This window comes from Ruditapes philippinarum, unplaced genomic scaffold, assembly GCF_026571515.1.
Source record: "Ruditapes philippinarum isolate M1 unplaced genomic scaffold, ASM2657151v2 ctg3764_1_1_1_1, whole genome shotgun sequence".
Lineage (NCBI taxonomy): Eukaryota > Metazoa > Mollusca > Bivalvia > Venerida > Veneridae > Ruditapes > Ruditapes philippinarum.
This window is the reverse complement of record NW_026867211.1, coordinates 111,516-128,840: the sequence shown is the minus strand read 5'-3', so window position 1 is coordinate 128,840 and position 17,325 is coordinate 111,516. Positions and strand designations below refer to the sequence as shown.

Here is a 17,325-nt window from a genome sequence, read left to right as displayed (position 1 = left end):
GCCCCCCAATCCGTATTTGTGAGGATGAAAATTTTGAGAGAAATTAGAACTATATTTATTGATCTTCCATTCTTCAAGGATAAATATCTGGAAAAAAATACCTCTTTGAAAGCATTTAAAAAAGCAAAATTACATGAAAATTACAGACTCGGTTTGATGGAGTCAGTACGGTAAAGTGCGACATCCCTCGATCACGCCCGTAGCACCGGCTTGAGCGGTACTCAATTCTCAACACTTAAGAGTGCTGGACTCAATGATCCCGAAGGACCAGAAAAATAGAACACTGAAGTGATACGGGACAACTTTTTACGGCTGCCACACAACACTTGACACCAGGTATCAGTTACAATAAGAGTTTGTTAAAGGCCTAAGAAAAGATAAACGATACATGTTTGAAAATATGTGCTAGTATTGATCAAATTGTGTTTACAAATTGTACTCTTTCGTTTTAATGATTTTAATTTTAGTCAGATTGATTGGGAAAAGAATGAATCAGCTACAAAATTTTTGACAGTGTAATGAAAATCAAATCTTTTAGCCCAAGATGTGATTTAACCGGATCATTTAGTTGGGGGCCCTGACACGGTTGAAAAATGTTAAGTAGTAGGACATACCATTATATGGTTTGGTCGACTATGAGATACCTGTACCAACATTATATTATCACATTATAAAGTTTATTTGTAAAGCAAGGGAGATTGCTAATTCAAGTAGAGACTAGGACACAAATTGGGATGACGAGTCATAAAAAATAAAATTGTTAAGTTTATTGGACAACCTTAAACAAGAGGTGAAATTTGGAAATTTAAATTTTCCTGAAAATCCTGAATTTAGTAGTTTTTCTATAGTTTTACATAAAAAATAGAAGGCTTTCAGGAGACTGAAAATCCTGAACTTCAGAAATCATGAAAACTTTCACCCATGAATTGTTAATTTAATTTAGAAAATAAATCTTTTGTGAAAGCCAAAAGGAAGAAAAGAAAGGAATACATAAGATTGCATGAAATCTGTTTTAACACCTTTATTTCAAAGAAAAAAAAGAACAATTTAACTTCTTAGAGAATACCGAGACAGGGCCCATTTTCACGCATATAAAAAGTACGTTGTGATTTGATAAACGTAGTCGAAGTCTATGTAAGATATGAAACACATTGCCTATAGACCTTTTGATTTTTGACGAAATTCAAATCAATTGGCCGGGTCATCGCAAACTTTAGTTAACCGATTTAGGTAAAGGGTAAATGTATAAACATCTCATTTTTAGACACTGCATTTTTTTGTGCTGCAAACCTTTCTGGTTAAAAAAAAACATCACAAATAGTTTTTTTGTTTCAATGCATTACTTGATAGCCTGTTTTTAAACATTTTAATGTCGTAACTCCAATCATGAATTGCTTCATCATTTTAAACTGGAACAGAAAGATACATTTTAGTCCTAGTTTTAAATAAATACACAAAATGTTACATTCACATGTATTTTGTAAAAGAACATACATGTGAAATGATAAAAATTTCAGTTTTTATCATACTTTATTGCAGTCAAATATCTCAACAGCCTCCCATTGAGGTGTCACGGGTCGATTTATTTGTTATGTTAATTGTTCATTTTGCTATGCAATGTTCGTTAGTTAGTCGCGGGAAAAGTAAACTTAATGTCCACGCATGGCATGCGATTGAAATTTGTATTGGTGAATGTCTGCTAATAAGCGTACGTTACGCAAGCATCAGATAAAATACTAAAATTAACATCCATGACACTGACCACATGGTATCATGCAGAAGAGTTTCAAAGGGAGTAAAGCCCCACTATCCCAAAGGTCAAATAAGTTCCAGAATGAGTAAATATACATTTTTTTTGAATTCAATGCAATAAAAAAGACTACAGCTTTCCTTTTGATCATTTATTACAACAAAATGTAACATACAAATATTTATAAACTGAACACAGTATGATGGTTATATATGAAGCAAAACATAAACAGGTAACGTTAGAACTAAAACAATTGACATTCATTTAGTTCATATATTCATGTAATTAACTAAAAATAATATTCAGCAGCAAATGACAATGTAAAACAAGTTCTCTCAAAATCTGATTCTGCTGTACTATAAATATTCTAAACATGATAATTAAGATTTCAACTCTGCTAATGCATTATCACAAGTTCATTGCATTCCAAACAATAACGTTGACCAGAATAAACAAATTAATTTCACAAAATCTATCAGCAAAGTTCATACATAAGGCTGCCAGCCAGGGAAGATTCTAGCAAGGTTTTTCGGATTTCTAGCTTCCTGTATAAGGTAATTCACCTGGCCTGACAAACTAAGTTGAACACCGTCCTCTACCCCCTGGAGTTTCTGACGTAACCTCAACAGTACACGCTCCGCTACTTTGTTCAGGTTCTCCTGTGTCTCACCTGGATAATATTAAAATATGTCATACTTATTTTGTCATGTGAATCTTATAATGATCCAAAGTAACACTAATTCACACTTCTAGTAAAACTTTATATTATTCTTTGATAAAACATAACTGTCAAAACTGACTCCATTGTACGTACATGTACATCATACATAATTATATACTTTACCATTTTTGATGAATTGTGCTAAAAATAATGGCAAAACGATAAATTTTGAATTCCACAGCTTTAGCTCCCTCCATATAATATTGCTTTCATAAGCTGATATATTCCCTATCAATTTTATTATTACATAACAAAATCCCATTGAATATAATTTTACAACATTAAAAGAAAATTCAACCTTTTCCAGTCTTTAATAATGAATAAGTACAGTTCTTCCACTATTTGTAAATTAGAAGGGTATTCTAGGATCTATAAACGACTAACCAGCCACCACGGATGATGAAATTATATACACTATTTTAGTCGACATTTGCCCATACTACCTACATGTATGCTATCAATAGTATCATTAATAAATGTAGATTTAACATCACTTACTATTTCTTGATGTACTTGATTCAGCAAGATCTATGATATCAGCCGTCGTGTTAGCAACGTCAACAGTATCACCGCTTTCCTCCCTCCCTCTCTGTCGCTGAAGAGCATACGCCTTCGCCGGCGAGATTGTCCAAACATGTAACGGGTCATACAGGAGAACTTCTAATATTGTTAACAATGCTTCTTGATTACTTCTCATTACTTCCATTGTCTTCTCACAACATCTGGGGGTTATTAATTAATAACAGAAATATATTTTTACTCTTTTCTTTATCATAAGTTTTCTAACATCATTAATTTGTTTATTTCTTTAAATATATGTATAAACAAAGACATTAATTTAACAAAGGTTTTAGTTTTATAAATAAAATAATACAGTAATGAAATTATAATTAATTCTATATTCCAATTAATATTTCATGTACAATCAATAAAATATATAATGCAGTGAAAAGGTACATGTACATGTGTAGCGTGTACCGAGCTGTTGGTTATTAAATCTATGGCTACAAGATAAAATGATTTTAAATCACAAATGCAAATATATAATTTTTCTTGGGATACTTATCCGAAATGATTTGAAATATTCAAATATAAATTTTCCTTGTGGTTTCTTAACCTTTTGATTAGATATCAACTTAATAAAAACTCTAGAAATAATAAAATGCAAAAATAACAATCTTCAACTAATTCTTAAATTATCCAAGAAGCAATTAAACTCTATTTACACTTACTTTCAAACAAACTAAAATTTACATTCCTAAACCTATCTCTTATTTCTTACTTTAATGTTTCAAATCAACAATCTCTTATCATAAAACATTCAAAAACCAATTCTTCAAATAATGTCTTCAAATACACTATTCTCTATCAAACATTTGTCCAAGAGGTTTTACTTAGGCAATAAAGTATTTTTAGCACCAGTATCTAAGATGTCTGGGTACTAGTAAATACAATATCACCTATATCCAACTCTTACAAGGACAACAGGCAGATTAACTATTTAAATCATAAAATATTTTCTGAAGAAGTAAAGATATTTTTAGCACCAGTATCTAAGATGCCTGGCTACTAGTAAATATAATTAAAACTTCGATGTTAACGGTCCGGAGCCAAAACCAAAACTAACCAAAAATATATTTCTTAAAATAATTTATGCCCAATGAATTTTACAGAAATCATAAAACGTCCTTAGTACCAGAAATCTAAGATTTCTTTGTACTAGTAAGTATTTATGACCTCGTTTCCACTCTCCAACGGACAGGACCAGACTGATTTTTTTTTTTTTTAATGCGTTTATTTAAGGTCGCCGCCGGAAAGCCCATATAGGCGACCGTACACTCAAGTCGGGCCATCCTAGAGCGTCCCGCCGAGATTTTTTTCCAGCTTTATTGGTGGAGGAAGACCCCAGGTGCCCCTTCGGGCATTATTTCAGGCACAAGCTGGCACCTGGGTAGAACCACCGACCTTCCGTTAGCCAGCTGGATGGCTTCCTCACATGAAAGATTTCGACCCGAGTGAGGATCGAACCTACAGCAGTGAGGGACCTGTGATCTCAAGTCAGCGACCTTAACCACTCGGCCACGGAGGCCCCACACTGATTTTTTACACTGAACACCCTCTATTTATATGCTTGTGAAGCATCATCTCCGCAGTCATTAAAACAATGATTTTGATTGGCTAAAATAATAAAACGTTTTCTTGAAACTGATTTTAATTAAACATTATAAGCGTCTGTCATCTGAAGTAAATTTCCATACAAATTATTGTGAGTAAAGAAACAATTCAAAATATATACACTTTGGATGATTCTCCTAACTTATATTTATTTGACGGTAAAAACAACTAAAATACCTACTCTCGCTATCTAATTAAATTTACGAATGAACTGTATTTTTTATTTGGATGCAAACGGCGAACTTATAACAAGGGGAGGCAATCAAATTTACTACAAAGCACATTTCCGTCACACATGCATATCCTAAAAACAGTTTCATCCTGATGATTGTTTAATTTTTCCAGCTGTATTAACAGTGAGCTGGTATGGCCACTCCAGAATGAAGGTATGACCTTTAAATTAGACCTTCATATTGAGCCTGCATTGCTTCATAACACAGTCATCCTATCAACACATTATGGTGAATATTTGACCAAATTTTTATCAGATAACAAGCAGAAACAAAATAGAAGCATCGTTATAAACATTCCAGTGTGACCTTGACCTTACGTTGTTGTGTAAGTTGAACACAACAAATCATTGGAGAAGAAAAAAAAAACCAACAACCTTACATGAGCCTTTCATGTGTTTGGCCTACATTTTAGAACAAAAGGGAAATTTCAAACTTCCCCTAAGGTAGCAAATCCCAACTACCTCTCTATACATAAAATTAAGTTCAACCAAGCACCTTTATATAATCCCTGACAATCATTAAGAATCACAAATGCCAAGAGTAAACACAAAAACATTAATTATTACTCTTATATTGAATGCTAGATAGCTTTGTGAATGATAAAATTCAATCAAACCCACCTTCTAAACACTCCCTCCACCCCTGATGCACCCATGGCGTCCTCAATGTCTCTGGTGAGTCTGAATGGAACAGTTTCTGGGGTGGGTAGGATTTTACCCTGCTCAAAAGCTATACCTAAATCTATATGTACCAGTTCTGCTGTTTTACAGTCAATCAAAATATTCTGTATGTGGCGGTCCCCAAGTCCAAGAATATATCCCACTGTAAAATAACATGGTAACAATTACTAACGTATGACTTAAAGGTACATAACCTCATTTATAAATCTTTTTTTTCTTCTTTAAAAAAGGCAATGTAGTTTTGGTTTCACTTTAATAGAGATATCATTAATATTCTGAGGTGGCCCATTATGCCTCAGAAATACATTTATTTTTATATCTCAAAAACTTTTTAATTTTGTTCACTTTTATAGTATCCAAAAAGTTACTTATTCAATTGCCATTTACCTAAACCATCTTTTTTTTATCTGTTGCTTTCTGGTACTGTATTCCTAGAAAAGATTTTGAGTGTTTTAAGTTAGCGCTTTTCGCGGTAGGCATGGTTCCGCGAATCTTTATAGCCGCGAATATGTCAATTATAACAAATCCGCGAACATTTCTAGCTTCAACCAAATATAACATAAACATGCAGAATATTTATTATAATCTACTTACGCAAAAAAACATATAAACACAGGTGCTATAGAAATGTGTAAAGAATTATTTATGTATATTTTTGACACTAGTTTGCATGCTGGAAAAGAAAATATCAATTATTAGTAATTATCATGCTTATTGACGTTATTCGCTAGTCACGGCGTTGACAAATGCATTTACAGTTTGCGTACATTGAATGACTTGGATTTTATTTGCTTGGAGTAGGTGTAATCCTTTGTTAAAAGTACACTAGTGCTACTTTTGATAACAGCTGTTATGTTGTTATAATGAATGATGTTATAATATGATGTACAGTCCGATACTGTGTAAAAATACGTATCGACATTTTGAAGATAAAGTCAGTTATAATTCAAATGAGATTAAATCTTACTTAATCACATAGTGAAAAAGGTAAGGAAATATAAAAGTGTTCACGGAACAACCGTCCGTGTTCGACTAGTCAATAGATGAAAAGGTATCGAGTAACGTCGCGCTTTAGGCGCGACTTGTCAAAAAAAGAATTAAAAGTACCCAACAGGCAAGGTCATGCATCCAAAACATAGCCTTCAAAAACTGTAATTTAGGTTGTAGCGACTTAATATTCGCGGAATTCGCGGTTACTACAAATCCGCAAAAGTTTGTCTCCGCGAAAATGCTGACGTTGTGAAAAACGCGAAATATTGTATCCGCGAACATTTCTAGGAATACAGTATTATGTACTGTAACAAGCATCTAATAATATCTAAAGCCATTTTTAAAACATTGTAAAATTCATGTTTGGCCTTTCTAAAGAAGTAAAAATTTATTTGTTTGTGAGGCATTATAATGTGCTAGACAATGGTAGACTATTACAATTAAAGCTGTGTAGAGGTCCAGAAGTCCAAGAAACTAATGCAATAACATACATTTTGCTATTCTCCAGTCCAAAAAAAGATAGATATAATTGTGATTTATAATATTGTCATTATCCTATCAAGCTTGTTCATATAATTATTTGAGCAACTGCTTAATAAAACTACTGACAGAACAATCTTAGTGCCAAAAATAAGGCTTCCAAAGAAAGGTCTTCATAAAAGTACCCAAAGAAGGATGATACTGAATGTCATTGTTTACAAGACTTTAACTGACCTATAGAGTTGGTAGCTACACTCCTTGTATATGCCAGTCTTCTCTCAAACCATACTGGTGGGGATGTAAACTTCTCAAAGAAGAAATGTCGAAACACTGGCTGGAATTTTTCACAGATCTCCTGATAAACCTTGTATTTACCCTCTGTTGTTGTTGCAGCCTGAGAATACACATAATCACTGATTTAAAGTAACATTATACCTATACAGTAAAAACTCTGAAAACCGGACCCTCTGAAAACCGGAATCCTCTGAAAACCAGACCATTTCAAAAGTCCCGTATTTTCTCCTTATATGTTCATTGAAAAAAAATCCTCTGAATACCGGAACCTCTGAATTCCGAAAACCGGACGCTTTTCTGTGGCTTCTAATGCTAAACATGCATAAAAAATCCTCTGAAAACCGGACAGCAATTTTAAGTGTCAACTTTCTGTGTATTTCAAAGTATATTAAAACATAATCTCAACAGGTGACATGTTCAATTACCAGTTAATGATCACCTTTTTTATCTATGCAGGTGTGAAAACACTTGTTAGTGTGTGTTAATTTCTTATTGGCAATTAAATTATAGCTCTTTCATTATAATTGTGCCTTTCCCTGTATAGGTATGATTTTTCTAAATGTTTTTAATTTGTTGTGTGTTTTTTCTTCTTTAAATATAAAATGTCTAAAAGAATAAGAAACTTTTGTAAAATGATTCCTGTTTTGCTAAAAATTTTGATCTTTGTTTGGATATTTATTATATGCAAAAATAGTAATACTAAATTCCATTGATTACATATTTCAAAAGCCAATTAAAAAGATATATTTCAGACAATGTGTTGTTTTAATTTCTGATTTTCTGAATTATATTCATGGATTTGCATAATAAAATTACTTAAGTTATTTATTGCTAAAAGAAATTAAAATATGACTTAGTCAAAAATGCTAAAAAGTAAATACAAAATGTTTAAACAAAGTCATTGTTCAAACACATCATAATTATCAATAAATGTATAAAACCTATGAAAACCGGAATCCTCTGAAAACCGGACTTTTGGTCAAGTCCGGAGAGGGTCCGGTTTTCAGAGTTTTTACTGTACAAGGTTATATAGTGAATGTTCAACAGGTGATTCAAAATAAGTTTGCACTTTGCCATATTTCCTTTTAATTATTTTAAACTAACTTCGCATGAACGATAAATAAGTAAAGTGTTCCAAGGAAATTTCCATAAATATCCATCGTAATTATATGATAATTTCATTAATCATATATGGCATTATCGTTAACTTTATTCTTCTATTTTGTATTCAATTAAAAAATAATCAGGAAAATGTAATATATCTCACGGTCAGTTTAGTTCTACAGTCAATATAGTAGAGATCTTTGGGTCTGTAGCGTGCATGAGCCCCTTTACTACCAACCAGGTACTCGCCCACTGGTAATGTACCCTCACACCATTCTAGAAGACCACTTCGCTGAGACAGGGGTATAACCTAAACGTTAACAGCAGACACATGTATCAAATATATAAACAATATAAATGTAAAAGCTATAACACTATATACATGTAAGTTATAACACTTTTACATGTTAAAGCTGGAAATAATGTATTTAATCACATACAATAGTGTACAAAATTCAGCTATAACGTCTTTATTATTCATTCTATTGACCATATGACCAATAAAATTTTAGTTAGGCAGCATGGCCTGAATGATTAACTTGAAGGACAAGTTTTCTAAGGGTTCACACCACGTCAAGGGGAATCCATTGTTTCCTTGAGCAAGAAACTAAACATTCTGATTCATCACAAAGTACTGGTTAGTTCCCGGAACCTTTTCGAGAGTATTTCATTAAGCTTATATTTTCCAGCACATTCAAACATAAACTAATGTATAACCTATAACATGAGAAGAGGAAATTGAGTTGTAGCAAACGAAACCTTATATTTCCTGATTTGTAACTGTCGTTTTCGTGTCTCAGAATCTTTCTGTAGTAAATTATTGACCATATCAAACACTTGCTGCATCACAGCATCTTGTCGAAGATCATCTCGTCCCTAAAACAATTAGACAAAATGTTGTTCATATTGACTATACAGTAAAACCTGCATTAAGCAACCAGTCAAGGGAGTAACAACGGAGTAACAAAAAGTGGCTGCTTAAAGGAGGTGCCTGCTTAAGTCAGGTCATATGCAGAACAAATGGTCAATTTGGGGAGCATTCAAACTGACTGAATAAGGAAGGTGACTGCTTAATACAGATGATCGCTAAGGTTTGACTGTATCCTGAAAAATGTATACTTGCTACAATGGAGATTAAGAATTTATACCAATTAGATATATGCCATTGCTTGTCATCAAAGTTAAATAAAAATGTATTCTCTTTCTATAAGCAAGTGTTTCAGTCACAGTCAGGTTTGCAGTTAACATATAAATGATCCTTTTATAATTACCCTATTTTTCAAAAATAAAGTTTGCAAACTTTCTGACTAATATCTTTTGAAAACCAAGCAAAATGCCAAATTTTGACTTTTTCAAATTTCATCTTTAAAACGGAATCATGGAAACCAAAAGAATCCAAGGTTTGTGAAACTAATAACTTCCCCTTCTGTGATAACTAGGCCTTCTATTAAAACCAGGAAGCTATGACTTTAAACATACAATTATCAACACAACAGGTAAACCAAGCATGTATCTTAAGCTTATTATCTCATACCTGTCTGTAACATCACCTATTTCTAATGCATAGCTTCAGAATATAAAATCTAAATACTATTTTTCCTTTATGTATTTTTTGTAATGAACCTGCTCAATTTTAAATTTGTAACAGTCCATTTGTTAATTGAATAAATGATATAAAATTGTTGATGTAGATAGGAAAATAGAACAACCAACAGCATGGATGCTGTTTAAACTGCATAAATGTGCAGGCCAGGCTCTTTCTTTGCCGTTTAAAAAAGGTCAGTATTTGTCAACATTAGTATTAGAAGATTAAAAGGTCAGTGTAAGACACCTTGACAAGTTGTCTGCTCTTGGTACCATCAGATCCAACACAAGAAATAATCTTCGGCAAGTTAATACCACCGGCTAGTTTGAACGTCGGCTCAAACTTCTCTATATGAGGAATATCTCTGTAGTCACAACTGGCATTCACCTGTAAGTAAATATCATCTTATATTATACCTTACATGTGTTCCATTCTTTATCTATGTAAGTGTCAGCGGGCCTTTCAATAATTTAATATTAGATTTAATCAGGCTCTTTTTAGTACTGCAATTGTTTCCCAATGCCAGCTAATTAGAAGAAGTTTCACAAATTTATTGAATAAAAACATTCATCTTTGATGGCTATTAAGATGGGCATTTATAAAATGGATGTACCGAATACACTTCACTCTTATTTGTATATAATTATGACCTTTAATCTCACAAATACAGCCAAAGTTGTTTTGAGTTGCAACACCATTCTGATTTGAATATTTTATAAAATGAGTACATCAATGAGCGTCCACGCATTTGCTCAACTAAGAGAGCATTTGATTAGTAATCTAGCGGTCTATCGCTTGATCCTTGGGTGAGGTGAAATTTCTCCGAGACAACTGATCTTGGATATTCAGTCATTTGTCTCTCACAGATGATGATAAATTCATGTGGGATTGGTAGTCGTGTCATTTTCATCGAAATTGATAACTACTGGTTAGCTATCTAGGAAAGCCTGTTAGAAGGTGTTTTTTTTTTTATTGTATAAGCATACATTAATTCGCAAAAAACAACATAAGTTAACAGCTTTCAAAAACAAGAACCGGTTGAACCGGGTGATGCTCCCCGAGAAGGTTCTGGACACAGGAAAGTATAAAAAAAATGAACAAAGGGCAAAAAACTCCAAAATTAGGCAAAGCGGAGTTATGTTTTTTGCACTGCACTTCTATTCAATGAGATCTATCTATCTATAAAGTTTCCTGATGATATCAGAGTTATGTCCTGGGTAAAATTCAAAGTGTAAAAATGAACAAAGGGCAATAACTCCAAAATTAGACCAGGCGTTGTTTAGGTTCTTTAAGCATTGCAGTTCTATTCAATTATATCCAGCTACCTACAAAGTTTCATGTTGATATCTCTAATAGTTTTAAAGTTATGTCACGGACAAAAGTCAAAAAGTAAAAATAAACAAAGGGCAATTACTTCAAAATAAAGCAAGGCAGAGTAATGATTCTTAAGCACTGCACTTCCACCCAATGAGACCTATCTATCTACAAAGTTTCATGTTGATATCTCTTATTATTTTAGAGTAATGTCCCGGACAAAGTTCAAAGTGTCAAAATGAACAAAGGGCAATAACTCCAAAAGTAGGCAAGACAGTGTTACAGTTCTTGTGCACTGCAAACTTACTCAATGAGATCTATCTACCTACAAAGTTTCATGTTGATACCTATTATAGTTTTAGAGTTATGTCCTGGACAAAGTTCAAAGTGTAAAATAAACAAAGGGGGATAATTCAAAAATTAGGCAAGGCAGAGTTACGGTTCTTGTGCACTGCACACCTACTCAATGAGATCTATCTACCTACAAAGTTTCATGTTGATACCTCTTGTTGTTTCAAAGTCATGTCCCGGACAAATTTCAAAGTGTAAAATAAACAAAGGGGGATAATTCAAAAATTAGGCAAGGCAGAGTTATGGTCCTTGTGCACTGCACACCTACTCAATGAGCTCTATCTACCTACAAAGTTTCATGTTGATACCTCTTATACTTTTAGAGTTATGTCCCGGACAAACTTCAAAGTGTAAAATAAAAAAGGGGGATTATTCAAAAATTAGGTAAGGTAGAGTTACGGTTCTTGTGCACTGCACACCTACTCAATGAGATCTATCTACCTACAAAGTTTCATGTTGATACCTCTTATACTTTTAGAGTTATGTCCCGGAAAACTTCAAAGTGTAAAATAAACAAAGGGGAATAATTCAAAAATTAGGCAAGGCAGAGTTACGGTTCTTGTGCACTGCACACCTACTCAATGAGATCTATCTACCTACAAAGTTTCATGTTGATACCTCTTATACTTTTAGAGTTATGTCCCGGACAAATTTTAAAGTGTAAAAATAAACAAAGGGGAATAATTCAAAAATTAGGCAAGGCAGCGTAACGGTTCTTGTGCACTGCACACCTACTCAATGAGATCTATCTACCTACAAAGTTTCATGTTGATACCTCTTATACTTTTAGAGTTATGTCCCGGACAAAGTTCAAAGTGTAAAAATAAACAAAGGGGAATAATTCAAAAATTAGGCAAGGCAGAGTTACGGTTCTTGTGCACTGCACACCTACTTAATGAGATCTATCTACCTACAAAGTTTCATGTTGATACCTCTTATACTTTTAGAGTTATGTCCCGGACAAAGTTCAAAGTGTAAAAATAAACAAAGGGGAATAATTCAAAAATTAGGCAAGGCAGAGTTACGGTTCTTGTGCACTGCACACCTACTCAATGAGATCTATCTACCTACAAAGTTTCATGTTGATACCTCTTATACTTTTAGAGTTATGTCCCGGACAAGAAAAGGGGACGGACGACTGGACGGAAAGACGGACGGACTAGGCGGCGACTATATGCTCCCCCGAAATTTTTCGGGGAGCATAATTACAAAGTTAATGTTATCTTAGTATGCTTTTGCTATTGTCATCGCAACATGCTACATGTACCTTTATTTCCTTTGTAGGTACTGGCACATTCCGCAAGCCCTTCACTTTAGTGAGCCATAACTGTGCTGGCAACTGGATTGGCTCTGAAACATTTGACAAACAGAACCAAATAAATTAAACATTATAAACCTATCTTGAACTCTCTGTGATCAACAGATTCATGCATTTATTGTGATGAGAAAACTACAGTACTTCATGAAAGAATGTGGTGTACACACTAAACTCAGATTGCAGAAAAAACAAAATAGTAATGGATAATTTTGTTTCAGAATATTTTTTTCTTATTAGTTATTATATTGTAGTGTGTTATATATATATAATAGAGTTACTTCTTGTTCCAACGTTTGGAAAATGGTTATGCAGTTATAGAAACAACATAATTACAGTTTTAAAAAATTAAAATAATAGCTTTTACCAATTATGGCTTTCCTGGTTTGGTTAAGTTAACTTAGATATCAAATCAAAACTTGTATGGCCATATCTTAACTTTCTATATTCACTTTCTTAAAAATGAAGACACCAACTAATATATGAAAGTATTATTAAAGGCAAAAACAAAATTAGGAGGAAGAGTTAGGATGATCACTGTGATTTTACCGTTTGAGCCTGCACATCCGCGCAGTCTGATCAGGATCCATGCTGTTCGCTATCAGTTTCTCTACTTGTTATTGGGTTTGTAAGCGAACAGCATGGATCCTGATCAGACTGCGCGGATGCGCAGGCTGGTCTGGATCCATGCTGGTCGCGAACGCATTATGTTGGTTTTGTCGTGACACGGCTCAAATGTAGTTTTATAACTTACTTGTTTGTGTTTTATATTCCTGAACATTCCAGTTAGCTAACTGTATGTAAGCATCACAAAGTGTCTGTAGATCTTTCACAATGTCTCCAACTTTTTTATTCTCCCTTAATTTTCCTACCATATTTTTAGCAGCAAGCACTCTACCCTGTTTATACAACAAATAATTCAATATCTAAAATGTTTGGTTTTTGTTAACTTCATTGGAACTGTTACCACTTTTGTACAGTATTTTTTATTAACACTCCAGGAAGGGATAATCTACTTAATAAACTTTTTTGTTTAGTGTTATAGAATTTTACGACAGTGCATATCAGACTATAATGCAAATAACTACCATATTTTTTTAAAAGTTACAATGTGTACTCACAAACATGAAGGTTTTGTATTTACAGACCTGAATAAACACAAAGTCCACTGAGGTAGAAACAGTTAAATGCCTATATATGACAATGTGGCATAAATCAACAGAATCACTTACAAACAAAAAATATGGAAAACATAACAAAGAAATATGCACAGAATTAAATAGAAAATCGCTACTTAGTACAATTCTTAGCCCAATTTGCGTCAGAAGCGTTTTAATACTTCATTTTTAGGTAATTTTGCACACTTGAAAAACAGAGATAGCAAACAATCTAAAATTTTGCATACATGTTATTGGTATATAACTTCATCAAATGGTATAATTTTGAATAACATTTCTTAGCAAGTCATGTTAAAAAACTCTCAGTGGAGTCCATTTGTCAGTATTTGTTCTTGATAGAAAATTACCACTTCATTGTAGGGAAAGTCTAAAACATAATTTCAACAAGTATGAAAAAACATAAACAACTATTCATCCAGAGGTGATATCCCTGAGATAAAAGATGAGTATCATTTATGAAGATGAACAACACACACACAAATAAAATGAATGAATACCTCTTCGGCTGGGTTATCAGCCTGAGATTTGGACATCTTACTGCTCCTTCTCATTGTCTTCGCCTGCTGTAACAACTCTGTATCACGATTGGCATTAGCCAATGCCAGAACACAAAACAAGGTATGGTGTGGATGCGACACTGCTGTCTCATAAATCATCTAAAAATTATAACATTGTTCTTAGTTTTATCACAGTGAAAATCTTTCCCTTCAAATATATTCAATGTTTTCTTTTCTAAGATTTATATATACATGTTTAATTGATAAATTACATAGTAAGTGTTGTGTTTTTTTTCAACTGTTGCATTATTTCAGGCAAAAGTAAGCACCATTTATGAACCATCAACCTTCTGTAAGAAAACTAGACAGCTTCCTAACTTGAAAGATTCTAAAGTTCTTAATAGGATTTGTACCAAAGAGGTGAGCGACAAAAAATTAGTAAGCAACCTTAACCACTTCGTTAGTCAGAGGTCTTTTGATAAATATATAGAACTTTCTTATATACAATGATATGACAAACAAACCTTGTCAAGAATTTGTAGGAAAGGTTGTGAAGTATCTCTGTGTGGTTTGACATCCATTCTTGCTGCTAGCTGGTACATCAGTGGTAACCATTTGTATGTCTTGATTTCTTTCACTGCTCCCTATAGTGACAAGACATCGAAATATATAACAATATTTCAAACAGTCAATGAAGATACACAATATTACATATTTTGTTCAAGAATCTGTACATTTCTATATACTTCCTGCTGCAGAATGTACACACACACACAAAAAAAAAAGATTTCAAAAGAAATATTTGGGTTTTCTCGTGTATAAATTTGACCTAGAGATATAAAATAACAGAATCGTCATATATTTCTTTTATTTTATTTTTTACAGGGAAAAATTACCCAACATTATTTTCTTTTTAGCTCCACAATCACATAATCTACAAAATTATAGCAGAAGAAACTACACATATAACCATTTAAAGAAATAATATCATTATTTATGCACTTTGTTAGAAAAAACGCAATTTTTTTAAAAATACCTCCATCATACTATTTACATCCTTATTATGCACGTTATTAAACCAGAGAGATGTCAGTCGGAACACTCGTAAATTATGCTCGTCTCCACACCTCAAACATTTGATATAATTAAGTACAGCCTTCAGTAGATAAATGTTCCTATCTTCCTGCATACACAACAGCTCATGTTGATCTATCTCTGTTTGCTTTTCTAATGTTCGTAGATATCGACTAAAAATGTATTAGTAATGAATATGTAAGTTTTAATATAGAAATCAAATCTAGTTTAAGTTTCAAAATGTTTTGTTTTATTTATAAACATTTTAATGTCTTCATCAGGTATATTTGTTTACAGGAAATGTCGTCAACGTCATACCACATCAAGGACAACTTGCAATAATAATGTGTTATAATCAGCAATATACATGTACTAGTAACTTACAGTTTCTTTTTCTTAAAGGGAAATGACTAAAAATATTATTGAACTCCTACAGACCTCAAAGTACAATATATTTCTAATAATACATGTATAAAAACTTAATCAAAGAAATGTTTAAATATCAGATTGTGTTTACTTCATTTCAACTCCCGATATAAAATATTGGATTTCACTGATATGACTTACATCAGTAGAAGTTGCATACTTATTGTTCATTCATTGAGGACAAACCCATTTTCCATCAATAATATCCAAAAAAAAGTCCTTTAAAAATTGTAAATTTTCATTATCATGATTATTTCCATACATCATTTGAGAAATAATTAGAGGTGCGCGGTTTAACCGGTATACCGGTAAACCACGGTCCGAGACATCTGCGGTACGTACCGCGGTACAGACCTGGAAAACCGGTACTTTTAGCTCTAATTTAAAGCAATTACAGATCCGTAAAATGTACTAAATTAAAAAACTTTTTCTGTTGTATATGTCAATATTTCTTTGAATTAACCTTTTTGCAAACAACTTTCGCCGACTGTTATCATTCTTCGATAGTTCTTAGCGAAAATTGAATGCTTTATCGATTACCGCATGTAAGCCAGAATTGTCGACTTGCATGATCTCAGTTGAAGAAGCAAGAATTGTCGACTTACATTTACTTGTCCAAATATCGCTTATTTGATACGAAAACTAATCGTAAAGATTGATAATTCATGAGGGCATTCCAAGCTTGCATAAAATTAGGGTGTTACTATTTTAAGTATTTATATAAATAGCGACCAATCAGGCTAGGGGTTTTCCTTACGTCACGCACTTACTGCATGCGCATGGCAATTAACTAATTATAGAACGGCGTAGAAACTGGATTAAAAGTAATGTTCGTTCAACTAATGAATATTAATTAAGCAGCAACATGGTCAGCTTTTTTCTATGTGATAATTTTAATTTGCTTTTGGGGTACATGTTTGTTTTGGTTTCTGACACAGATTAATTAAACTAGCTCTTGCAATAAAAAAATTTACAATAGCAGCTGGGACTCTGTTATAAAATTAACCGACAAATAAATATTTGTCATCGGCTAACGTGCATAAGCAATAAAAACATTTTATTTTTCCATTTCAACTATGCAATTTATATAACAGTTGTTAAATGTTGAAAGAGACCAATATATAATAAAAAAAACAACAACAAGAACTTATCCATGAC

At 32.9% G+C, this 17,325-nt stretch overlaps 1 protein-coding gene across 1 annotated transcript in view; it reads right to left on the bottom strand.

Annotated features, from left to right (window-relative positions):
• Positions 1-1,892: 1,892 nt before the first annotated feature.
• Positions 1,893-17,325, bottom strand: part of LOC132735312 (serine-protein kinase ATM-like) — a 33,857-nt gene continuing 18,424 nt past the window's right edge. The window contains exons 22-33 of the mRNA XM_060722254.1: positions 15,704-15,914; positions 15,192-15,311; positions 14,668-14,826; positions 13,747-13,891; positions 12,945-13,027; positions 10,259-10,399; positions 9,187-9,303; positions 8,591-8,737; positions 7,264-7,423; positions 5,500-5,701; positions 2,970-3,193; positions 1,893-2,420 (exon numbers count right to left, since the gene is read on the bottom strand). Of these exons, the coding sequence (XP_060578237.1) occupies positions 2,236-2,420; positions 2,970-3,193; positions 5,500-5,701; positions 7,264-7,423; positions 8,591-8,737; positions 9,187-9,303; positions 10,259-10,399; positions 12,945-13,027; positions 13,747-13,891; positions 14,668-14,826; positions 15,192-15,311; positions 15,704-15,914 (1,894 nt within the window). The 3' untranslated portion in view covers positions 1,893-2,235. The remainder of the gene's footprint in view (positions 2,421-2,969; positions 3,194-5,499; positions 5,702-7,263; positions 7,424-8,590; positions 8,738-9,186; positions 9,304-10,258; positions 10,400-12,944; positions 13,028-13,746; positions 13,892-14,667; positions 14,827-15,191; positions 15,312-15,703; positions 15,915-17,325) is intronic.